Genomic DNA, 25,982 nt, shown 5'->3' on the forward strand with positions numbered 1-25,982 from the left:
AGTGAGGCGTCATGAAGCTTTTCCTCAAATACGATTATATAATAAAAAATTTATAGCATTCCTTCAATTTTAACATTATGGAAGATAATGTCTTCAAAACAAAATCCTCTCACCCTTAAAAAGATATTAGAGCACTTTAGTTTCAGAATTAGTTGAGTTCCGGGTACACAGAACTCAACTAAATTCCATGAAGCCCATTTTTGCTTTTATATTTAATTTGGAATTTCCACCAATTTCAAAACTGAAATAAGTAGACAAAAATAAGAGAAGCAATAGATTGCCACACAAGGACATGTATGTCACTGGGGAGAAATAATGTAATGTGATCTGAATTCTATAAAAATAAAAATCGAACTAACCCATTTAAATCACAAGTAACAAAAGGCATACAAAAAGTTGGTAAATAAAAACATGTTTATTTCTGTCTCCAGCTGTACCACTTTGGACTATCGTAAGTGCAAAGTTCTTTCAAAGGATAACAAATACACATTGAATACTATGAAAAGCTGACTTAGAATGCTTATCTGAGAAAACATCTCTGTGTTGAGAAAACTTTACTTTAAATTACTTCATTCCTTTGAATTATTTGACATAGTACTCATTTTGCTTACAACGTTTACCCTTTAACCTGAAAATACAACACGCAGATTTGACGTGGTAGATCAACGGAGGAAGCCGTTCCGTTCCGTACCTCTCCACTTTTACCCAAGAACAGGGGCGATCACCAAGGAGTGACAGTGAAGGGGCAGGAATGGCGCACAGAGGCAGGACGCGCCCCAGGTCATCACTGAGAGCAGATCCCACGCCCCTGAGCTGGCACAGTGAAGATGCCTCAGGTGACCCGAGACAGAACCCAGGACAGGGCCGGCTCTGTGTCACCTCTGTCCCTCCCCGCCCAGATTGTGCTTGGACAGAATATTGCCTACAGCCTGCTCCCCATGCTGCCAGATGTAGGGGATAAAATATTCTAATGTGTTCTCTTCCAAGCAATGAAAAAGTCACACCATCCAGAAGGAAATGGTACGCACACTCTACAATTACTATTGGAGCCAAATCTGTGAGTCACCCAGCTGCCGGCACAAGACAATTTAGCTACTGGAAAATCCTGATTAATGACATTTTTTTAAACCCAGAGTAACAACTTGACCTGCCAAGAATTACCATTTTTTCATCGTTTCGCCATTTTTGTCCTTGGTTATCTATTACCTTTCTCAGAGAAAAGGAAGGAAGTAAAATGAAAATGGTGTAAGGTGCGTTCACTTCAGGCCAAAATGTGCTTTCCAAGGTGCGCTGGGGCCGGGGTTTAGCGCAGCTTCGCGACCTGGGGGAGGGGTCCTTGGAGAGCCTCCTGGACTTCCTCGGGCTACGCCGAGGTACTGGGTTATTTCCCAACTGCAAACACAATTAAATCACCGGCTGTTGATAAGAGTCCTCCTGACAGCGCGGATCGCCGGGCTCCGCCAGGCGCTGGGACCGGGTCTCTGTCCGGGGCGCTCCTGGCCCCACCCCGCCGGGGGGTCCTCGCCTTCGCGTCACCGGAGCTGCCTCCAGCCTCGAGTCCGGGATGATGGGAGAAGCGGCGGCGCTTTGGAGGATATTTCCAGCTCCCAAATCCCCCACAGCCCGGGCTGGCCGAGTTCATCCACACGAAGGGTAAATTCACTGTTGATGGCTTTATCTTTAATCGATACAAGACCGGCACCGCCGATAAGTCACCAATTCCCAATTCCAAGCCGTGGCCAGGATCGCCATTCACCAGCGGCGGCGGCGGCGTCGCGCAGGGGCGGGAAGGACCCGGGCTCCAAGCGCGCAGGGCCGGGACCGGGGGCTGCGAGTTTCCGACACGCATAGCAGACCCGCCGCGCGCCCTCGCCCCCGCGCCCGCTCTCCACCTGAGAACCTCCGCTGTCCCGGGGCTCCGCCTTCTCGCCGGCGCCCACCTCGCCCAACTATCTTTCCTCGAGGCTCCTCCCCGGGTTCCCAAGTCCAGCCTGCTCCGAAGCCTCCGGCACCGCACACGCCGCGCGCGGAGGGAGGGCCGGGCGGGGAGAGGTGTCCAGTCCAGCCCAGCCCAGCCCCACCTGGGCGCGCAGGCAGAGGAGCCCGCGCCCGCCGCCTCCCAGCCCTCCGCGCAGGGCTGTAATAATTACATCCTCGTTATTTCTCCTGCAATCGTTAGCGAAGGAGCCGGAGAACAGCAACAGCCGCTGCCGGGGGAGGCTTAGTTACAAAACCCTGCGCTGGGTAGCGCCTCGCTTAGCAACCACCCCTAAAAAAGCCCCCGTGCTCCTCGCTCGCACTTGGAGAGCCGGGCGGTGGCCACCCCCTCGCTGCGCGCACCCTCCACCCCGCCTGGTCTCCGCAGCCGCGGCCGCCCGGCACAAGGGACCCCCTCCTGGCCGCCCCCGCCCCCGCGAGCCCCCGCGCGCGCAGCCCAGCCCGACACCCTTCATTCATTCCCGGTCCCCGTCGGCGTTTCCACCCGGGCTTGGGGGGAGGGGGATGCAGTCTGCTGCCCGCCGCCCCCACTCGCTCGCAGCTGTCCCACCGGAGGTAGGCGCGTAGCCCCTGGCCCGCCGGCGCCCCCCAGGCTGTGCCCCCTCCACGAACGGAGAATTTCACACCTCCGCGGCCCCGTGGCTCCCGCACCCCCGGAGCCCAGGGTCCCGGCACCCCCGAGCGCGGACAGAGATGCGCGGAGCTCGGCGAGGAGCGCAACGCGCGACCCCCGAGCACAGGCTGTCCCTGGGGTCACCGGCGCTCCGGCCCTGGCGGGCGGCACGACCCCCGCTCGTCCCCGCCCCCAACCCTGACGCCCTCGCTGCGTCCCCGCGGTTCCGACACGAGGCCCCCTCCCCGCCTCGACGGCTCTCGCAGCCCCGCGCCCGGCTCCTCGCGCCCAGCTCCCTGCGGCCCCCGGTGGCTCGCACCTTCCTCAGCGCGGACATCCTCAGACGCTCCGAGCTCAGCAGGTGCGGGGCGACATGGCGAAGCGGCCCCTCCTCAGGCCGGCGGCTCCCGGGGCTCGCGGGTTGGGGTCCGTCCGTCCGTCCGCGGTCCGTCTGTCCGTCCGCCGCCGCCGCCGCCGCGCGCTCAGACAGCGCTCGAGCCCGGCGCACGGTAGGTCCTCACGGCCGGCGCCTGCGCACTCGGCGCCCGGGGAGGCACCGGCGCACTGGGGGGCGGCCGGCGCGCGGCTGCATCTGGGGAAGGGCCCGGCTCGGGGAGCGCGCGGACAGCCCGGCCCCAACTGTTGCGCGGGGCGCGCGGGTCACCCGGGGACGGCGCGGGGCTCCCGGCGGGAAAGCAGCGGCCTCCACCGCGGCGCGCGCGGGCGACGCTCACCGCGCCCGAAAGTTAGCGGGGGACCCGGTCACACCCGTCGCCCCCGGGCAGGGTCAGCCTTTCTGGACCGCGGTTAGGGACGCGCCGGCGTGTTTGTGCAAGGGACTCACGCTCGGGTTCGAGTCGGCTCGGCTCCCGGGGGGCTCGCGGGGCAGAGGGGACGCGGGGCGAGGGAGGCGCGGGCGCTTGCGAGGGTCTCACTGCGAGGTGCGGCCGCCGCGTGGGTGCTGGAAGCGGAACCTCCCCCGGTTTCCACAGGCGGGCTCCGCTGAGGTGGGCGTGCGGCGGCGGCTTCACGGGGACCCACCGGGGGCGCCCCGAGAATCTGGGTCCGGACGCAGGGAGAGCACTTGGAGGGAGCCCGCCGCCTGGGTTTGCTGTGAGCGGCGTATGGGCGATAGAGCCGAAGAAAAGGGAAAATCGACCCGGAGAAGTGGTGTTGACAACCACAGCAGCCAGGAAGATCAGCCACCCTGGCCACGTGTTGACGGACCCTCTCCAGGGTCATGGGTTTGCCCTTCCAGGAGCGGAACGCGGGAGCGAGACGCGCTGGCATGGGGGTCCCCGGGCAGTCACCGACCCTGGGCAAGTCTCGAAGTCCCAGTTTAACAAAAACGCAGAAATGGATTTCTGCTTTCCACCTGCGTGGCTATGGCATTTAAATGAGATAAAAGATGCGAAAACAAACCGCATAGAAAGACGGATGGGAGTTAGAATGAAATCAGGTCATCCAAAATGTTTGGAATGGACAAACCCATCTTTTCCAGAAATTCCAAGATCTTTAAACCAGGCTCTGTAAGAATTTCCCATATAGTTGATCACCCAAATATTCATCAGTTGCAGTTTATTTTCAAGGCAGAGTGCTAAACAATGAGGGGATAGCAAGGTGAATGGAAGAAAGAAGTACAGCCGCTGTCCATTTCTCCTAAATGTTTCCCGAATCTATCAGTGGTCTCCACTGGATTCAGAGCCCAAACCTCAACCTGGGAGAGATTCCAGGTCAATTTATTTTCATTTCACAATTTACTTTCCCTTTGCTTTCCTCCCTGGCATTTCGTCCCCATCCCTTCACATTTTTTTAAAGAATCTATTCTTTCATGCAACAGCAACAAGAAAATCACACAAATGTACTGAGGGCTTCTCCTGTGTTCTTAGTGTATGAGCAGTACAGAAAGCCACGGTCGCCGGCCCCACGAAGCCTTCCGTCTAGAGAGGGGTCCACCTAGAAGTTACTCAAGGAAAAATTACAAGTTATAATTACTTCTCTGAAGGAAACATATGGAGTGTTATTGGTGAATGTGGAAACGGCAACGAATGTGGTTTGTGACATCAGGAAAGAACTTTTTGAGGATGTCGTTATTAAATCTTCCCCTGGGTTTTCCCACAAGCAGGTTTTGAGATGCGGATTTGGGTGCAGGTAGTTCATTGTGGAGATCGATCCCAGGAAACTAGAGAGAGGAAGTAGGGAGAGAGAGGCAGGGCAGGAGGGGACGTCCTGGAGGCTGCGGTGACACCAGGCTGCTCCTGTGGGCACTGGGGTCCCGTCCTGCTGGGGGTGCTCTAAGAGGAGCAGCTTGGAGTGCACGTCAACATAGGAAGGCTGGACAGCTTTCCAGCTTCTAGGTACCAGTGACTGAGGGCTGCTCCTCACCCACACACCCCAGTCCCCCAGCTGAGCACCTCCCAAAGCTTCAAAGAAAGTCCAGAGGCCAACCAGCAGGGAAGTGCACCGGAACCTGAGAGCACAGTGAGGGTGGCATCAGAGGTAGCCTCTGCCATGGCCCTGGGAATAGGATTTAGGGAGGTAAGTGCAGGCCTGAAGACCTGGGGAGATAGAAGGACTTGGTGGTTTTTTGTTGTTTTTTTTTTTTCAGACGGAGTCTCACTCTGTCACCAGGCTGGAGTACAGTGGCACGATCTCAGCTCACTGAAACCTCCACTCCTTGGTTCAAGCGATTCTCCTGCCTCAACCTCCTGAGTAGCTGGATTACAGATGTGCACCACCACGCCCAGCAATTTTTTTTTTTTTTTTGTATTTTTAGTAGAGACGGGGTTTCACCATGTTGGCCAGGATTATCTCGATCTCCTGACCTCGTGATCCACCCACCTTGGCCTCCCAAAGTACAGGCGTGAGCCACTGTGCCTGGCCTTTTTTTCCCCAAGACAGGGTCTCACTCCTGTTGTCCAGGCTGGAATACAGTGGTGCTGTTATGGCTCACTGCAGCCTCAACTTCCCTGACTCAGGTGATTCTCCCACCTCAGCCTTCTGAGTAGCTGAGACTACAGGTGTGCACCACCATGCCTGGCTAACTTTTAGTATTTTTAGTAGACACGGGGGCTTGTTATGTTGCCCAGACTGGTCTCCAACTCCTGGGCTCAAGTGATCCTCCTGCCTCCGCCTCCCAAAGTGCTAGGATGACAGGCATGAGCCACCATGCCTGGCCACATTTTCCTTGAACTGAACAGCCACCATGCCTGGCCACATTTTCCTTTAACTGAACAGTCAGAATAATTGAAACTGAGGGAGAAAAGAAGGACAACATGATCATGACTAGAGAAAAACTCAAGGGTCTTTCAGGACATTTTAAGGGCTTTGATTTGTATCCTCTATACAATGAAATATGATGTAGGATTTTGAGCAGGGCAGAGATTTTCTTCATAGACGATCATGTCATTTGCAGACAAAATTTTATTTCTCCCTTCCCAATCTGTATACCTTGTTTCCTTTTCTTGTCTCATTGCATTGGCCAGGACTTCTAGTATGATAATGAGAAGAAGTGGTGAGAGGGGGAGCCTTGCCTTCTTCCTGATCTTAGGGGGAAAAGCTTCTAGTTTCTCACTGTTTAGTATGCTGTGAGCTCCAGGGTTTTTGTAGGTGTCCCTTATCAAACTGAAGAAGTTATCCTCTAATCATAGTTGGCTGAAAGTGTTTGGGTTTTAAATCATGAATGGGTGTTGGATTTTGTCAAATGCTTTGTCTGCATCTATTGATGTGATTGTGCGGTTTTTCTTCCCTATCCTGTTGCTGCGATGGTCCACGTTCAGTGGTTTTTAAATGGCAATGGGATTTTAAAATGACCGTTTTGGCTTCTATAAGAAGAGATGGCAGTAGGGTGGGAGTGAGGAACTAGAGTGGAATTGGGGAGATCAATTTAAAAATGCTCGGAGAAATCCTGGGATTGCAGAGATCAACCTAAAAAAGGCTGGAGAAATCCTAGTGACAAATGATGAAGACACAAACTCAGCAGTGGAAGTAAGACACGTTGCAAGTAGAATGCGCTTGATGTGATTTTTCTGGATGGGTTATTCAGGAAGAGAGGAAGAGGAGAGTCACCAGTGACTCCCAAGTTTGGCCCAGCAATTGGATGACACTTCTGGGAGGCCTTAGCATGTTACATGCTTACTGAGAACTGTGTGTTGGGGCTGGGGACATGGATGCCTTGGGGACTTTGACAGGAGCAGGTGCAGTGGAGTGGTGGAGAGAAAAGATGGACGGGGTCACAGAGTCCATGGAAGACTTCAAAGTGGAGACTGGCTTTGTGGTCAACGATTTCAGCCAGTTTGGGTGTGGGAGAGATTGAAGAAACAGGGCTGGAGAAAAATACAGATTTCCTGGGAGGCTTTTGTTATGGGGGAGTCCACAGTGGGCTTGAGTGCTGGTGAGAATGATGAAGTGGAGAACAAGTTCAAGATGCAGCCTCATTACAGTGATTATTTCCCCTCCTGCATCACCCATTTTCAATGGCAACTTGATCAGGTCAAATTCTCTCATTCTCTCTCACTCTTGCTCTGTGTGTGTGTGTGTGTGTGTGTGTGTGTGTGTATGTATGTGTGTGTTCTGTCTTCAGAAACCCTCCAGCTATTGCCCTATTTGCATGATCCCACCAGAGAATGGTGTACAATGTCTAACTTTTCCTTGAAATTCTGTGAATTTCTATCAAGTTTCTGCTTCTATCACTTCAACAAAATTCCTGTAACCAAGATCACTGATGGCCCCTGCCCTTGACAAATGCAACCATCCTCCTCTTGCTTCATCCACATCATTGGAGACAAATGGTTCGTTCTTTGACTTGGCTTCAGGACCTTCCTTTTCTCCCTGGCCACCCTTCATGTGCCCCAGCTGGGGCCCCCTCATCGCCTCACCTCTCAAAGGCCAGAGCCCCTCGGGGCTTATTCCTTGAACCACTTTCTAAAGTTCATGCCTGCTCCTTTCATGATCTCATATGCTTACTCATCTTATGAGCACCTCAAACTTGACCTGTCTAAAACTGCACACTACCACCAAATGAAGATCCCCCAGAAAGCTCTCCACCTCCTCAGTACAACTCCAGCCTTCCAGTTTCCAAATGAAAAACTTACAGCCATTCTACATTTCTCCTTTTCTGTCACAGCTCAATTCGATCAATCGGAAAATCTCTTTGGCTTTACCTTGAAACACATCCACAATCTAACTAGCCCCCAACCCAGAACCTCCAGTGCCACCATTTGGATGTGAGCTGTCAGCATCTCTTATTGCAGCAGACGAAATCTCCACGCTTCGTTCCATGCAACACTATTCCTACCACAAGGCTAAATGACTTCTTTAAAGTGTACATCAGGCCCCACACAGTGGCTCAGGCATGTAATCCCAGCACATTGGGAGGCTGAAGTGGGAGGACTGCTGGAGGTGGGGAGCTGGAGGCTGTAGTGAGCTGTGATGGCACCACTGCACTCCAGCCTGGGCCAGAGTGAGACACTGTCTACCCCAAAAAGAAAGAAAGTGCATCAGATCATTTCACCCTTTTGCTGTATATCGTGTAACAGCTTTCCACCTTGCTTCTTGGAACATGCCAAGTTATCAGGCTTCCTGCAGACCCTGCCCGGGCCGGGGTCTCCTTTCCTCCTGTTCTGAGCTCCCCTTATCCTGGCCTTGCTTCTGGTCCCCAAACTCAAAACAGGGCAACCGTTCTCCTGGGACATCATTTCCCTCCTGTGGGCTCTCTTTCCCTGGGTACTCCTGGTCTTGCTCCCTCACCTACCTCAAGCCCATGCCCATCACTCTCCAGTTAGGCCCTACCAGCTTCATTTTCCTCCAAAACACTCATCTCCGTGGGTTCCTCTCCTGAGACAGCCCACATGAGGAACAGCACCTGGCACACACTTGGGAAATGTTTTGGAAGAAATGAATTCAAGGAAGAGGGTCCTGAGGGGGTGGAGCAGGAGGGCAGAGGCCCTCAAAGCTGGACAGGGAGCCAAGAAGGGGTCGGGCAAGCCGGGGTGACGTGGGGGCCGCTGCCCTGGCCACTCCCCGTGTCCCACAGGTGCCTGGGGACCGGGTCACTGCCCTGGCCACTCCCCATGTCCACGGGGGCCGGGGGCACCGTCCTAACCACTCCCTGTGTTCTGCAGGTGCCTGGGGGTCGGGGACACCACCCTGGCCATGCCCTGTGTCCAGCAGGTGCCTGGGGGTTGGGGTCACCGCCCTGGCCACTCCTGTGTCCAGCAAGTGTCTGGGGGCCGGGGGCATCCCCCTGGCCATTCTCTGCATCCTGCAGGTGCCTGAGGTCCGGGGACACCGCCCTGGCCATTCCTTGTATCCTGCAGGTGCCTGGGGGCCGGGGGCACTGCCCTGGTCACTCCCTATGCCCAGCAAGTGCTTGGGGGTTAGGGTCACCGCCCTGGCCACTCCTGTGTCCAGCAGGTGTCTGGGGGCCAGGGACACCGCCCTGACCACTCCTTGTGTCCAGCAGGTGCCTGGGGGCTGGAGGTCACCGCCCTGGCCACTCCCTGTATCCTCCAGGTGCCTGGGGGCTGGGGTCACAGCCCTGGCCACTCCCCGTGTCTCGCAGGTGCCTGGAGACCGGCGACACCGCCCTAGCCACTCCCTGTATCCTGCAGGTGCCTTGGGGCCGGGGGCACTGCCCTGGCCACTCCCGTGTCCGTCAGGCGCCTAGAGGCGAAGCGGGGACTGCGGATCCGCAGGTGCACGCGTGGGGCTGGGGGCGGGCGCGTCTCCTCTGGGGCCCTCCGCTCCCCTCTTCTCCACAGCGTCCTTCCTAGCGTTCGCCCCCAGAGTTCCGCCACCGCGTAGAGCAGGCGCAGCCAGCGCCCCCACAGCGTCCTCAGGCTCCCGAGAGCCCGCGCCGGCGCCCCCGCAGCCCTCCCTCCGCGCACGCTCCGCAGCGAGGCTCCCAGAGGCGGGTCTGGAGCCTCGCGACACGCCCACAGACTCGATATCAGCCAATCCACGGCCGTGTTTTAGTTGACTGACAGCCCGTGGCAGGGTCCCGTATTCGGATTGGGCATTCCTGCTGTTGTGGGCGGGCCCAGGAGGGCGGAACCCGGAAGGCAGGGCGCTTAGGTCGGACCTGAGAGCGGTGGACTGAGGTTCGCGGCCGGGTCCCGCATGGCGGCGCACAGGAAGCACGGTAGGTGGGGACGGCGTGGAGGCTTTCTGCCCGGACCCCAGACCCGGCTCTCGGCTTAGACCGCAATATTGACTCGGGACCCCGACCCCGGCTCCTCTGCAGGCCCCACCCCAAACCCGGACCAACTCTCCACCTCCACCCCAGTCCCTACCCATCCCTCGCTCTTACCCCAGACCTCGACCCCGGACCGCGGCCCACCCCTCGCCCTTGTTGTTGCTTGCATGGCTGCTGGTCGGGCCGGCCCTGCCAGGCTCCACCTGGTGTCTGGGGACTTGGGCGGGGGCGAGGCCAGCCAGGGGTTCGTGTTCTTAGCAGAGCCCCTGTCGGTGAGTGAGTAGGGGCCGCTCAGCTCTTCAGAGGAGTCCTAGCCCAGGGCTCCGGCGTGGAGCTGCAGCCAGCTCCGGCAGCCTCACCAAAAAGTACAGCAGAACCTCCCTGAGCCACTGTGTCCTCATCTGAGAGAAGTAGGTCGTGGCGTTTACCTTCAGTGGACCTAAGGTGTGGGGCGCATCCTAGTGCTTATTAAATTCTGTGATAGTATTAGGCAGTACCAAAGACAGGAGCAGAATAATGGAATTGGTTAACCTGGCCATGCCTTAGAACGGAAGTGTTAGAAAATAAAGCGTGCTCCTTCCTCCTGCAAACCCCAGCTCATTACCCTCACCCTGTAATCATCATTATAATGCAAAGAGTGGCGGTTTTTGACCTGAAGCTCGTGTTACTTGGATTAATTCAGACGCTGATGAATTTTTTTCCTTCTCTATGTTTAAAACTGATATTTGTCCCTTTGAAATGAAAAGATAGTGGCAAACTGTAGTTACGAAAAAATTGCTTTAAAAAATTTCTCGAGGCAGAATGTGGAGGAAAATATGGTCTCAAATATGGAAAATATGATTTTTAGGGAAACACTGCACTTGGGCTTCCCCCTCTCCTTCAGGGCCAGGGAGTTGTCACCTGATCAGCTCACAGGTTAAAAATGACCTAACAGTTTTTAAGCAGTCAGATGTTAGGCTCTAAAATGGACATTCACATATGTTAATCAGCACCAGAACTACTTTGTTCATGACCATCTCCTGGAAGCAGGGCTGGCAGGCTGTGAATTCAGTGTCGAGGTTCTTAGGAGCAGACCTGACGGTGAACTGCCTGCAAAGCTGTCTCTGCCTTCGTAGTGGGGGGCTTCTTGCTACTGCGGGTTTTCTTCTCGTTTTAAACCATAGCACATTCTTCTCTTACATTCTTTCAAATGTTTGCAACTCTATAGCATCTGTAATGTACCTAATCAACTTAAAAAAAACCTTTCTCCACTCACTAAATTAAAGTGAATGGAAGTTAATTGTTTGAGTCATTCACTAATCATCTTCCCTCGAAACGGCCTTTTTTTCAAACTATTGGATATGTGACAGAATGGTCAAGTAAATTTAGGTTGTTTAAGGACATTGTGGTTGGAAGGATGGGTTAATAAATCCCAAAAGTATAAAATGTAGCTGGGAGAGAAAATATTAGTTTTCTGTGTGTCTTCCTCGCGATCGTCTGAATAGCCCATCAGCTGAGTGGCACTTAGGCTCTGAGAGGCACTGAAGGGAGGATTTAGCTGGAATAAAACTTCCCAGCATTTGTGATCTGATGGAGCAGGGAACTGGGGTGTGCTTGTGCCGAGTGTGCCTCTGGAGGAGGGGATGGAGGCATCCGCTTGCAGGAATGTCTCTTTTCCTGTGGTCCAGCTCAGGGTCGTGGGGTGGTTGCAGATGAGGGTTGGGCACCATTGTTGATGGTGGGAGAGGAGGCAGGTGCCACGAGGCGCAGGTGTGCCTTCCTGGAGCGGACCCCACTCAGAACTCTGACTTGGCGTCGTTTATTCACCGCAGGGTGTTGGCCGAGCGTCTGCTGAATGTGGCAGAGCCCCTCAGGCCCTGGCTGCAGCAGCGAATCAGGCACGGTATCCTTCCCTCCCCGAGCTAAGTGAAGCTCTGCTGTGCTTTGAGGCTGTGCTTGGGGTTAGGGCAGTGCTTGCTGACAGAGGACACATCCAGGGGCCCATACTTTCCCCTGCTTGGCTCTGGCACAAACCAAGAAACATGAGGTGGAAAGGTTGGCAGTCAGGCTAAACAGTGATTCTAAGCTTTTTTTTTTTTTTTTCCTGGAAGTAGATTGTTTTGCTAGGCAATGTAACCTGTTAATGAGACAATTTTCCTGTAACAATGTGTAGCAAAACTCCGCAGGATTAATGGGAAGAATGTGTTGCCTTTGCAGCAGCTCCACTTGAGTACAAATTGGTCAAATGTGCTCTATGTTATGCTGGTGTAAGTAGAGCACTAGAGGATGTTTCTTGGGCCTACTTTGCAAGCCTGAGAGGTGCTGTGCAGCTCCGACCATGAACCGCTCTCCTAACTGAAGAGGATCCCAGGAAGGGGAAGGGCACTGTGGCCTCCATTCTACCCAGGGAGATTGGGTGAATATCTGGCATGTAATTAAGTGCTAGCTCAGGTCAGGCTGTTCCTGGCATGCAGGGTAGCCAGCGGTCAGGGGAGCCTGGCCTGGGGTTGCAGTGGACTGGGGAGGCCCCCAGTGTCACAGATCCCCCAGGGGCTGCGTGCTCCTCGAGGAAGGGGCCTGCTGCGGTGGGTGAGGACCTCGAGCGGCCCAGGTGATTCCTGGCAGGAGTGACTGCATCTGCTGTTGGCTGGGTTGAGCCTTGCTGCCTCCTCCTCCCTGCACGGCTCCCAGTGCCTGTCAGGGCATCTTGTGTTGGTGAGCAGAGCCATGTGGGGCCTTGCTCCTTGCTTCCTTCTCGAGACGCTGACTGTGTCCCTGCTCCCTGGGCGGAGTCTTGTTGTCTGGCTCACGGAGCCTCCTCCCTGGTGGTGGGTCGTTGTGAGGGGTTTGGCTCTGGTCCTCTCCCTGACTTCGTGTGTGCTTCAGGGACATTTCCGGAGGAGCCAAAGCTTGTGTGGGCTTTGCTGGGCAGAGGCGATCCTCAGATGCTGGGGTGAGGGCCACAGCCCCGTGGAGGCCGGAGCCCCATCCCAGGGCCCAGCCCTGAGCAGGCAGAGGAGTGCCAGGCAGTCATGCCACTCCCTCTCTCCCTGCACCAGGCCTGTCCTCACCACATGCTGCTGTGTGTGTGGTGGGGGGATGTGCCAGTGGATTTAAGCAGAGTCCCTGCCCGGCAGCGCCCCCTGCATTCGACTCACTGTACCCTGAGGCCAGTCCTTTGACTCCTTGTCCTGCAGTTTCCCATCAAGGTGGTTCCGTGGTGCCAGCCACCCGCATCAAGGAGAGAGCTCCGAGGGCACCATGCTGCTGGCACGGCCTTGCTGGCCTGGCTGGGCCTTCTGTAGGGAAGGCCACAGAGCCCCATCCCAGAGGCCTCCTCCTGCGTGGCACCCAGCCTGCTGTCAGCCTGGGGAACGTGTGCTGGAGCGCAGGATGCTTGGTTGCTTTTTAATAAGAATTCATTCTTGCTGTGACTGCTGCATGCACAGGACAGCTTCACTCGCCCTTGCAGGTGCGTCCTCTAGTGCCAAGGAGTCTGGAGCAGGTGGGCAGCCTCTGTCTTCCACTCCTCAGATGAAGTTGGAGCTGCCAGCGCCTTGCTGTGAGCGGTCACACTTCCTGGTGGCCACCTCCCTGTCGTCTTCTGATTTCTCCTGCACCTCAGGGAGTGGATTGCCCCAACTTCACACACCAGGAATCTTTGGCGCTGTCCACGGTGCTGGCCTGGTGCCAGAGTTCCTGCAGCTCTGGTAGTTGGGGAGAGGTGTCTGCGTGTAGGCGTGGGTCTGTGAGTTTGTGTGTGCATATTGTCAGTGTGCATGCATGTATGTGTACCGTTGTTCCTGTGTGTGCACGTGTCTGTGTATGCCTTTGTGTGTGCACACGTGTCTGGTGTTTGTGTGCATGCATGTCTGTGTGCATTCCTGTGTGTGTGCGCATCTGTGCAGGTGTGGGTATCTTTGCACGCATGTGTGCCTTCGTGGTGTGCGTGTGTATATGTGTACATGTGTGCATGTGTATGTGCCGGAGTGGTGTGTGTATATGTGTGTGTGCATGCATATATGTGCCTGTGTGTGGTGTGTATGTGTGTAGTGTGTGTGCCTGTGTGTGGTGTGTATGTCTGTGTGTAGTGTGTATGTGTGCCTGTGTGGTGTGTATATGTGTGTTTTGCATGTGTGTATGTACATGCATGTCTTCTTGTGTGTGTACGTGTGTGTGTATGTGTTATCTATGTACATATGTATTGCCTGTGTGGTGTCTGTGTCTGTGCATGTGTGGTGTGTGTACATGTGTGTCAATGTTCATGTAGGTGTGTGTGCGCCGGTATGTGTGTACATGTCTGTGTGTGGTGTGTGTGTACATGCATATCTGCGTGTGTGTGCCTGTGTGTACGTGTGTGTGCCTGTGTATGGTGTGCCTGTGTACATGTGTCTGTGTGTGGCATGTGTGTACATGTGTGTCTGGGTGTTCACCTGTGTATATGTGCATGCATGTGTGCCTGTGTATGCGTGTGCGCCTGTGTGTCGTGTGCCTGCGTACACGTGTCTGCGTGTGGTGTGTGTGTACATGCGTGTCTGGATGTGGCCCTGTGTGGTGTGTGCATCTCCCAGCCGTACCCTGCAACTTGCCTGTGATACCTGCCTCTCCCTTGGAGTCCCAGAGCTGAAGGTGCCAGTTCGGATTTGTTTCCGTTGGAAAGAGGCTCCTTTTCCTTCTTGCAGTGTGGTGTTGGTCTGGCTGGGTGCCTGATGCCTCTGTTGGGGCGGACTTTCATTCTGGCCCCGTGTGTGGGACTCTGTGCAGAGCTGGACAGGAGTCATCGCTGTCCTGCAGAAGTGGGGCTGTGTTCATTGACACATGTGGCTTTGACATTCTCTACTCAGATGCGGTAGAGCCCTTCCTCCGGAACAGGAGTTGGCACCTCTTTCCCCATCTTCAAGGAAGGGCAGCGTGCTCAGGAGCACTTCCCAAGTGAATAACTGAATGAATGAGGGAGGGAGGGAGGGAGGGGAGGGAGGGGAGGGAGGGAGGGAGGGGAGGGAGGGAGGAAGGAAGGAGGGAGGGAAGGAGGGAGGGAGAAAGGAGGAAGAAGGAAGGAAGGAAGGAAGGAAGGAACCTACCTCATGGAACGGGGGTTTAGGAAAGGGAGGGAGGGAGGGAACCAAGGAACCTACCTCATGGAACAGGGGGGTTTAGAGAGTCCCGGCAGAGCAAGAGGCGCCGTGCCAGCCAGGCCCTGCAGGAGTGTTGGTGTGTGGTGAGGTTGGGGTGTGGAGGTCAGCTCCAGCAGGGAAGGGCAGGTGCAGTGGTGGGAAGGCCAGCGCACGTGGGGACGAGGAGATGCGGTACTGCGGTGGCTGCAGCAGGGCTGCAAGAGCTGCCCGGACATGGGCTCCTATCGGCTCCTTGCAGGTTGGGAGAGAGTTGTGCTTGGTGTGCGTCTGGAGAGGGAAGTGGGCCGAGGAGGTGGTGGATGCCGAATGCGCCCATCCCTAGTGGCCGGGGCCCCAGTGCACAGCAGGCTTCAGTCTCGAAGGGGACGACCACCGAGGTCAGTCCTGCTGGACTGCTGCCTCAGAGCTCACTCTACTAATGCTCAGGTGGCTCATCTGTAAAGTGGGCGGCAGCACCGTGAGGACCCAGCCAGGTGACTCATCACATGCAAGGTTCTGTTGGAGTTACGAGCTGGTCACTGCCGCTGGTTCTGTCCCCTGGGTGCAGGAGAGACGGAGGTGGGGGACCCATGTGCCTGTGAGAACAGAGCAGACGGGAAGCCAGAGGGGACAGCAGGTACGGAATCCTGAGGGGGGAGCAGGTACGGAATCCTGAGGGGGGAGCAGGTACGGAAGCCAGAGGGGGGAGCAGGTACGGAAGCCTGAGGCGGGGAGCAGGTTCGGAAGCCTGAGGCGGGGAGCAGCTACGGAAGCCTGAGGGGGGAGCAGGTACGGAAGACTGAGGGTAGGGGAACAGGTACGGAAGCCTGAAGGGGGGAAGCAGGTACGGAATCCGGGGGGCGGGGGGGGGGGAGCAGGTACGGAAGCCTGAGGGGGGAGCAGGTACGAAGCCTGAGGCGGGGAGCAGGTTCGGAAGCCTGAGGCGGGGAGCAGGTTCGGAAGCCTGAGGCGGGGAGCAGGTTCGGAAGCCTGAGGCGGGGAGCAGGTTCGGAAGCCTGAGGCGGGGAGCAGGTTCGGAAGCCTGAGGCGGGGAGCAGGTTCGGAAGCCTGAGGCGGGGAGCAGGTATGGAAGCCTGAAGGGGGAGGAGGTACGGAAGCCGGAGGTAGGGGAGCAGGTACGGAGCCTGAGGCGGGGAGCAGGTATGGAAGCCTGAAGGGGGAGGAGGTACGGAAGCCGGAGGGGTAGCAGATATGGAAGCCTGAAGGGGGAGAAGGTACGGAAGCCGGAGGAGGAGCAGGTACGGAAGCTGGAGCGGGGAGCAGATACGGAAGCCGGAGGTGGGGGAGCAGATACGGAAGCCGGAGGTGGGGGAACAGATACGGAAGCCGGAGGGGGGGAGCAGATACGGAAGCCGGAGGTGGGGGAGCAGGTACGGAAGCCGAAGCGGGGAGCAGTTTAGGAGGCGTCACTGCATCAGGGCGTGGGATGAGAAACCACAGCACCCAAAAAGGACCACATGGACCTTCTTGGCTGGCACAGGGAAGAAGTGGGTTCCAGGAGGCCACAGTGGGGCAGCCGTGGTTCACTGGTGCTCCAGGCAAGGCGGTGTCGGTGCAGGAGGTACTTCCCGGGTTCTGGATTCCACATTCTTGATAGCGTCCTCAGTGAGCGCAACCTGCCCGTGCAAACAACACCAGGCTTGTCGGTGTGGAATCCCTTATGGGTTGCAAGTTCTTTGGGCTGAATTCAAGATCTATCTAATGAAAAAGCCAATGTGTAATGAAACTGGAAAAAATAAAAATGTTGGAGTAAAAGGTATAGTTTATCTGGTGTCTCCTGATTTTCATCAAGCAACTTGATGAACTGCCTTCCCAGTGACCTCTCGGCATGTTTTAGCCCAGCCTTGTTTCGGTGAGAAAACAACTCCGAGAACTGAGTGGGCTGCCAGAGGGTCGTGCCCTCTCTGGGCAGTGCCAGCCTCTCCGGAAGCCCCTGGGCTGCTCTGCACCCCGCTGGGTGTGTTTGCCAGTTGCTGAATGAAAACTGTTGCAGCCGCCCGTGAAGGTAAAAGATGTTTGTGAGCGCTTCATGATATGACAGATGCTGGTTATAAAATTACAAGGAAAACTCTGGAAAAAGTTTGCGTGGAATATTTCCTTTCTTCTCCTTTTTTATTTGTAGAGATCGGATCTCACTATGTTGTCCAGGCTGGTTCTCAAGTCATCCTCCTGACGCAGCGTCCTGAGTACCTGGCCTACAGGTGCCTGGCTTTCTTCTTTTTTCAAAGGTTAGAGTTTCCGTAGAAAATGATGATCTGGTGTATTTTCACCTCCTCCGTGAGAATCCCACGTCAGATCGGTCATGGCGGGAGGTTCTAGTGATGTCCCATTCAAGGGTTATTTCTGGTTTGATGTCGAGCGCTTGTTTTTGTTCTTTCTTTTTGATATTTCAGAGCTTGCCTACTTTTGCTTAAATATTAGCCAGTTATTTTCCCATCTGTCATTCTGTTACAAAACTCCTCAAGAATCTACTACTCGTTGAATTAACATACTGAACTTTTCTTTCTTGTGAAGTGATATAATTCTATTCCCAGTTTATTCCTTTATTTCTAGATTATAGTCAAAGGCTAAATACCTTGCCTCATTACAGGGATAAAATGAAAAAAAAAAAAAATCCCACCGGGATTATTGTTTTAAAGAAAGCTGTGACTGGGCCAGCATATTTTCAGCAGGCATTTAAACATAGTTTTTACTGAAAAAAGAAAATTCAAACTATCAGATTTTCAAAAAATGCAATAATCCTGATAAATGTTAAATTTAAAATGCTTATTACAATGAGACAGGCAGATGTAGAAGGAAAAAGATCAGCTAGAGCTGCCGTTCACTGAGAGCAGGATTTTTATATTTTCTCTAAACTGATGAAATAATGTGGTTTGTGTGTGTTTTGTGGTTTTAGTGGAAATGTTTTGGGAGATTTCTGTAATATGACAGGTGAAAGAGGCAGGGAGCAAGCACCTCCAAGCCGGCCATGGTGGAAATTTCTACAATGATTATTCTGCAATGTGACAGGTGAAGGAGGCAGGCAGCAAGCACCTCCAAGCCGGCCATGGTGGAAATTTCTACAATGGTTATCTCCAGTCTTGTTTTCCATAACAGTTTTTCATTTAAATATGATGTTAGAAGCCTGCTGACTCTTGTTTGAAAATCTAATCACTTTTCCGTTTGTAAATCTGTTAAGTGGAAACTAAAAAGGAATGTTATAAACCGATTTTATTCTCTATGAGTATTAGTCTGTTCTGCATTGCTGTAAAGGAATGCCTGAGGCTGAGTAATTTATAAAGAAAAGAGGTTTACTGGGCTCATGGCTCTGCAGGCTGTACAGGGAGCATGGCGCCAGCACCCACTTCTGGTGAGGTCTCCTCGTGAAGCTGCCGCCCTTGGGGAAGGCAGAGGGGAGCCAGCGTCCTAAGGAGAGAAGGAGAGCAGGAGAAAGTGGAGGTCCCAGCCTCTTAAGCAGCCAGATCTCCAAGAGCTCATCACCATGAGGTGGGCACCAAGCCATTCTCACGGGATCTGCCCCCATGGCCCAGACACCTCCCAGCAGGCCCCCCTTCAACACTGGCGCTCAGATGTCACTTGGGATTTGGAGGGGACACAGCCAAACCACATCAGTGTGTTTTCTCCTCCAGTGACTTCACATTGTAAAGTCATTCATGAATATTTGTGGTCTCTCTTATTTTAGTGAATCCCTGTAAGCGTGTGGTCCTGTCGGTTTTACAGCTTCTCCTGAGCATCCGCATTTTGAAATAGGTCCTTTCGAACTGATCTCATTCTTCACATCCCCAAATAAGCTGTGCACGTATTTTCTCTGAAAGTCACACTTTCCCAAGAGACACCAGTTTATAAGGGTGATAGCAAAACTTTTGAAATTTTAGAGAATCACGAATGATCGTTAATTCTAATATCTTCCAGCACCAAGAGTTTCATACCCAACTGTTCGATTTTAAAATCAGCAACTGCATTTAGGAAGAGTTTAGAATTGAATAGGTTCAATTCCAGGGTCAAACTTTGTTTCTTTGTGAGATACATATATTTACAGTTTTTCCTAAGTGTCTAATTTCCAAAGAACACTTTACTGAAGGATATTATTGGTATTTGGCTATGTCTTTGACTTGAGATAGCAAGTGTAGGCAGCAGTCCTTTCTGAGGATTATACCAAAGTGACTGAATTCCCGCGTGAAAGGGACTCATTTCTGCTGGGTGTTGCGGCATGTGAATTTCTGATGGGGTGTTTTTCTGGGCCTTGGCCTTTTGTTGTTGTGTCTTTCATTTCTCAGTGCTGATTGCTTGGCCTTCTTGGTGATTTATTTGTTTTCCTGCAGGTTATTTTTTTCGATTGGCATTAAACACTCAGTCCTCTGCCTTTTTATTTTCCGGTGATTGCTTTTTGATGGGCACTACAGTTTCAAGTTAAAACTTGCTCTTGCTGCTGGAAGCGGAGCACGTTGATGAGGTGTGGGAAGGCAAACAGAACCAGCCTCAGGCTTCTGGCAGACATGGAGTCATTGTGACCACAAGGCACTTTCGTTTGGGCCACACAGCATGGAGGGCTCCGGGAGCTCCCGCCGCACCAGCTGGTCCAGCGCTGTTTTTGTGGGTTCTTTTGTTTTCAACACATTGTAAAGTAAACAGAAAAGAGGCTTTTAACCTCTAACTTGATTTTTTTTCAGCCTCCATCTGTAGCTCATAGACATACACACACTTAGGTAAAAACACATTAGATCAAAAAGGAGCATTTCAACAAACCAAAAATGACAAATGCTTCACTGTGTTCTGGTTATTCTGGAGGGAAAAAGCCTTTCATTTATGTTCTGCTTTTGGTATTAGTCACCAAGTAGAGCTGGCCCATTGGAAGACAGGCTGTGTTTACAAAATCACGTCCAGATCTGCAGGAAACCACCAGCAGTTCGTGGGGTCCTCATGTCATTCCTCTAACTATTCCAAGAACCAGCAAGGGCATCAGTGCCATGTAATGTGGTTTTGGTCTAAAACAGCTGATGATTTCTGTGTAAATAAACAGTGTAAGCACTGGTGTTAAAGTCCCTGCGTGCCTGGGCCAGGTGTGTGAGGGCTGCACACTCGGCGCTTGTCAGCTCAGGCGCTAAACCCAAAGTGGCACCATGTCCGTGAGGTCTCTCCCAGCCCCAGCCTCCATCCTCTCCTCTCCGGGGCTGGGAGGAAGTGACACTCGTCTATGCATCTGCCAGCAATATTAGCTGGTGGAAAGTAATTATTAATATTTAATTTTGCTTTTTAAACTTTGCTCTTTTAAAAACTGATTTTAAAAAGTTAAAAGTATTCTTTAAAAAAATACCGTATGATTTATATTTTAGCAGCTGCAAATATTTAGACATGTATATTTGTCAGCAAAGTTATTTTTAGATACCGGGATATTTGTATTAAACTGGGTTAAGATTTATTAAAATTCTTGTTGAAGACAAAATCTCCCACTTTATAATGAGATACCCATTTTGGCATCTATTTGAGATCATCTGTTTTTGTGCCTGTTTACAGGACGCTTTATGAATAATTCATTGGTCATGCATAATATGACACAAAACCAGCCTTTGTCAATATTTAATATCAAAATCATGCTGTAACTCCTGTCAGTGAAGCATTGTGAGGGACACACTCGCCTTTTCTGTAACAAGGCTTTTACCAGAAGTAGCGGGAGCCAGCGTGGCTTCAGGCTCATTCCAGCGATGGAGCAGACACGGTGACCTCCAGGAGTGTGTGGGCCGCCGGGAAAGATGTTTTCCTTCACGAGGTTCTAGAACACCCGTGCAAGATGGAGGCCCTTCAGCCACAGGTTTCATGAGATACTTAAACCAGTTTAGCCTAGGCTACCGAAAGGTGTTCTTTTTGCTTTAGTTTTTTTGGACAACCATGCTCAAGTTTGAATTTGAAAAGGGACGTTGTCTTTCCCATGGCTGTAAACTGTACAGATCTTTATGTGTTGACCGTCGTAAATCAGCACATCCAAATCCCTACAGCCCTCTTCCCATCCCCACCCTCCATGTGAAAACTGTGAAGGACTAAACTTCTATATTTAAATTGTATTATTTGCTTAAGATTTTAAGCAGCCTGTTTTCCTGCATTCTTAAGTAGTTGCATGCTCTTCCTGGCATCCTGATTTGTTATCCCAGATATCAGCTTTGTCATCCTGTGTGTCTGTGGCTGACACTGGCACGGTGCGAGCATGCATCCTCATCCTTCCTCGTGGGTGCCTCAGCATTCTGCCTTCGGTCATGTCCATGGGTGACGCTGGCATGGTGCGGGTGTGTGTCCTCGTCCTTCCTCGTGGGCACCTCGGCGTCCTGCCGTTGGTCATGTCTGTGTGGCCTGCATTTACCTCTCGGACATCTCATTTGTCTTTGAGGGTGTCCAGGACATTCCTCTTCCTCCAAGGCCTCATTTGTGCAGAGTAGTCGGTGATTTTCAAGGACTGGCATGATGAGATTTTGTGTTCAGAAGACAAGAGGAGCAAGGTGCACACCTAGGGCCCCATCCTGCTTTCTAAATATTGGGCTCCTTGGAGAAGTTGCTGGTTCCAGGCCTAGGCAGAGGAAACACAAGATGAGCCTGCGGTACCTTGTAGGGCCTTGTGTGCTCATGGGAGGGCCAGGTGGGCTGGAGGGCGCCGGGTCCACGCTGGAGGGCGCTGGATCCACACTGCGGCAGACCTTGTGGCCAGTGCCGGGACTATTTGAGCAACAAAGTATATGTGGGCAGTACAGGGCGATGGTTTTTGGAACAAATGAAACATCTACGAGTCTTTTAGGTGTTACATAACACAAAGGTAATAATTCAATACATGTGCAAATGCAGGCAGTTCTTCAGTACAGAATTCTGTGTGATAAACACCGAAGGAGTGAGGAAAGGAAGCCACTGAGGAGCCCACAGCCACGTCTTTTGCCGGCAGGACCCACCAGCAGATGCCAGAATTAGTGGGTGAGATTGAGGAGGAAAAGGATCTAGTCCCGAGGTGTCTCCTCCACGGTGTTTGTTCGTTCTAAAGGAAAGAGAGTTGCTTGGCCAGGAGAAATCCAGCAGACCTCACAGCACCTGCAGGCGACCGAGGGCATCAGCGGAGAGAAGCATCCCAGCCGGTTGTGGGCGCCAGCGCCCATCTGCAGTTCTGCAGAAGTGAATGACCTCAGTGTCACCCTGAGAACACTGGACGCAAGTTACAGCAATTCCAAAACATAACTGCTGCAAGAGATGTCACAACGGTGGAGGACGAGGAAAATGGGACGAAAGTGAGGCATCGAGGGTGGATGGGGCAGGATCGGAGTCTGGTCGATGCGGGAGCCCACTGTTGGATGAGGGCTCACACAGCCAGGGCTGGGGTGGGGCAGAAACCCAAGTTTTCACGTTGAAACAGCCTCCCTGAGCCTCGCCAGGCCTGGGGCTTTCATGTGGCAAAGCCCCGAGGGTCAGGCTCTCAGCCCTGGCAGTGGCCCCAGGCCCTTTGCTCCCAGTGAGAAGTGAGTCCAGGACCTGCCTAGGTGGTCTATGGGGAAGCTCCTTAGTAGGGCGTTGGGGCCTCGGCATGTGGCCTGGACCTCCTGGTCTGCATGGTTCTGGGAACCACCCTTCCTGAATCTGCTCGTGCGGCGCCTCAGCAGGCTTGCAGGGGAATTGCAGAAATCCTAGAGGCTGAAGACCCAGAGGCCTTGGGGTTCTGTGGGCCCGGCGCGCTGCGCCAGCTGGAATCATGTAAATCTCTTCCAAGAGAAATGACTGTGTTACAGAAGGCGGAGCCTGTGACTCCCAGGGTGGCCTCTGCCCTGTCAGTTATCCCTGAGAAACCCCTGCCAGCTGTCACTCTGAATTTAAAGCCAACTGACTTTAGATTGTTCCCACCTTCTACTTCCATTTTGGAATTTTTATAAAAATTCTGAATGTACTGTACACCTATATCAGATGTTTTCATTTGAAACATGAAATTTAACAGTATTGTTAGAGAACCACTGTTACTTGGGCTATACATGTAATTTATTGCAGGCACTGGATGGAATTCAGTGAAAATGCTCCCTACCTATCTTTTTTTTTTTAGGCACATTCTTATGATGCTTTTAGCTCAGAAATCTGCCTCAGGAAACCTTGAAAGACTGTTACCTGGGGCCAGACTCAGTGCGTTCCAACCCGCACCCTGGTGTGTTCTGCGGTGTCTCAGTGCTCTCCGACCCATACCCTATTGTGTTCTGCAGGGTCTCAGTGCGCTCCGACCTGCACCCTGGTGTGTTCTGCCATTTTCTTTGGGATCAGCTGCCTTGTTTCCACGAACTCTGTCATCTGATGCTTGGTTGGGCCCAACGTCTCCTGGTGGTGGCTGTTTAGTCAGGGCCTGCCCCACTCCCTGGGACTGTCTTGTGCTTGCCCAGCTTCAGGCATTCTGCAGCATTGCCTGGCTCTGACCATTGCCTGGGATTTCTCCGTAGCATTTTCCTAGCTCCAGACACTGGCAGGCAGCTGGGCCTAGGGAGACGACTTCAGCCACATGTCCGCGTTGGCTGCCCCAGGCCCAGCAAGGCTTTAGCTCTGAGCGCCCTGTCCTTGTTTGCAGAATTGGGTGGCTGGTTACGGTTTTGTCTTTGAATTTGTTCTGGTTTGTGAAGATGTTGGCTAAAGCTCATCTTATCTGCCCACCATCTCTTCTGCTCGTCACCAGGTCGGTCATCTGGCATAGGACATTTTCTTCTTTGACATTTAAAGGAAATGTGACAATTGGATTTGTATCTGAAGTCTTGGAACCTTCTTTTGAACATACCTGGGAGCACTGCAGTACATTTTTAGAAGCATTTCACAGACCGCCTCTTGCTCCCTGAGAGCCAAGGTGTCTCCTCCAGCCCTTTCTGTAGGGGTGAGACCCGCTCACCACGGCCAGCAGGAGCTTTTGAGGTGTCCTGTGCTAGAGCACTTGTGCGTCATATTCAAAAATTAGCGTATGGGGACCCTCTCATTGCCAGGACCTCGTGAAGACCCCGGGGGCTTAGGGATCACATCGTTTCAGTTCAGGTTTTCCACTTAACCAGAGGTCATTTCCTCCCAGCAAAAGGAGCCTTTGCGCTCACTTGTTGGGAGCCGTGGAGGTGCAGAGTCTCAGGTGAGAGCCCCCGTGTTCATGATCACACTGCGACCCACTTCCACTGAGCTCTGTGCTCAGGGTTTTCATGGTCCGTCCACGGAGGACACGGGGAGTTCTGGTGAGCGTTGCGTGGAAACCCATGCAGTGTTCTTAACAGCGGGGCCTGTAGGAGGGTGATTTCTGCCACGTGTTTGTCCGAGAGGCCAGAATTAGGAAGGGTTTGTGCCTTCAGCTACAGTGTCCCCATGTAGGGCCATGGAGCCTCCCTGCCTCGCCTAGAAGCCACCCCCAGCATCTCCTCTCAGGGAGCCCATGACAGATCCCTGCACGCCTCCAGTCAGGCCAAGTCCCCGCCTCCCTGTTCCTAAAGGCACCAGGGACTTGTGTCAGGAGTGCTGATTTCTGCTGTGCGACTTTTGGTTATTCCAGAGCAGCTGTCTTTTTTCTAAATTTTATGAGGTTAAAAGAATTCATTTCATTAACTTTTCCCCACACCTTATCCACTACGCTATTTTGAGATCAATGGCTGTTCATTAACCACTCTTAGGGCAGAAATATTTATTCATTTTGACAGTTTGTCCCCACAGTTTAAACAATGTAAACAAAAACAAGCAAAGTAAAGAATCTCTGTTTAGTGGCTAAACCGCGTCAGGTGCACGGAATTCTCCCCAGTCGCAGTTGTTGACACGTTCAGTTTAAGGGAGAGAGTGCAGACCACGAGTTCCCAGAGGACGTGGGGTGGTGCCTGCCCTGCCTGAGGGCCCCCCACACCTGCTCCATTCACACACCTGGCTCCAGGTGCTGTGGGCCACTGACACCATCCACCCAGCACCACAGCCCCACTGACAGGGGTCACGGCCTGCATGTGCCTCAACCTCACAGGGAGGAACCAAGCGATCTGGAGCCAGAGGTAGCACCTGCCGGCAGTGCACAGCCTACGGGACTCAGGGTGATGCCCTGTGGAGAGGGTCAGTTGATGGCAGGATGGTGAGGGGTCCTCTAGGGTCGGCCTCAGGAGTTTCTCTGAGGGGCAGAGTCTGGGGGATCCCAGTGTGCAGTGCCCAGAGTGGGAGGACCGCGGACTTGGGTCTCTAAGGGGCAGAGTCTAGGGGATCCCGGTGTGCAGTGCCCAGAGCAGGAGGACCGGGGACTTGGGTCTCCGAGGGGCAGAGTCTGGGGGATCCCGGTGTGCAGTGCCCAGAGTGGGAGGATCGGGGACTTGGGTCTCCGTTGGTGCTTTCAGGATGTGTTTGTGTGGAGTAAAAGGCATGTGTGATTCAGTAAACTGCATAACTGGTTCCTTTTCTTCCTTTTCTTTTCATCGGTTGTCCATACAGTGTTTGTTGAGAAGGTGCTGCAGAGACTTTTTCCTCGGGTTCCAAGTGGCCAAGGAAAGAGGGAACCCCAGACGCTGGCTGTCCAAAATCCACCAACAAAAGTGATCTCTGAGAAAGTGAGTCGGAAACATGCTCAGCCTTTGACAGGTGAGGTTGTCTGCAGATGTGGGTGGGTCTCAGGGACTGAAGTTAACCTCTGTCATCATCACTTGCCCTGGAGAATGTATCTTCTGGGCCTTGGGCTTCTGTCTGCAGATCTGCACAGGGCCTGCAGCAGGTGGGCAGGGCAGGCATCACTGTCCACACAAGCTCTGCCAAGGCCCCTGTGGACTCCCCAGCCAAGGCCAGGTCAGGGTGCTGCCTTTTTGGGGTCATTTACTCGTGTGCTCTGAAGATGCCATTTGGACTATAACTCGGGTTTGGCCCAGCCTTCCTGTCCTCTGAGGAAAACAGGTGCCTTCCCCACCACAACACCGTGTCTCCAGTCACTGTGGTGGCCTCCTTGACCCCGTTAGCTTGTACCCACTCAGGGACAGGCTTCTGATGTTCTTGTCCCATGGTCTTTGGCAGACATCTGTCCCATGACAGTCCCACGTAAGCTCTTGGTGGCTGCAGGATCATCTGCCATGAGGGT

The 25,982-nt window shown here is 53.3% G+C and overlaps 2 protein-coding genes across 5 annotated transcripts in view; one reads left to right on the plus strand and one right to left on the minus strand.

The window, feature by feature from the left end:
* Positions 1–396: 396 nt before the first annotated feature.
* Positions 397–2,200, minus strand: LOC117063906. Its single transcript, XM_033177750.1, has one exon. It carries the CDS (start codon positions 1,847–1,849, stop codon positions 1,382–1,384), a length of 468 nt encoding a protein of 155 aa, XP_033033641.1. The 5' UTR covers positions 1,850–2,200; the 3' UTR covers positions 397–1,381.
* A 7,448-nt stretch (positions 2,201–9,648) lies between these two features.
* The window catches only part of ERICH1 (glutamate rich 1), a 65,224-nt gene continuing 48,890 nt past the window's right edge, over positions 9,649–25,982 (plus strand). For all 4 annotated transcript variants that reach the window (XR_004429166.1, XR_004429164.1, XM_033177764.1 and 1 more), the window contains exons 1-2: positions 9,649–9,752; positions 25,349–25,495. Coding sequence is in view for 2 of the 4 variants with exons in the window: in XM_033177764.1 (XP_033033655.1) it covers positions 9,731–9,752; positions 25,349–25,495 (169 nt within the window). In the remaining 2 variants the exon portion in view is untranslated. The remainder of the gene's footprint in view (positions 9,753–25,348; positions 25,496–25,982) is intronic.

The sequence above is a fragment of the Trachypithecus francoisi genome, unplaced genomic scaffold (assembly GCF_009764315.1).
Source record: "Trachypithecus francoisi isolate TF-2019V2 unplaced genomic scaffold, Tfra_2.0 Contig01558, whole genome shotgun sequence".
Lineage (NCBI taxonomy): Eukaryota > Metazoa > Chordata > Mammalia > Primates > Cercopithecidae > Trachypithecus > Trachypithecus francoisi.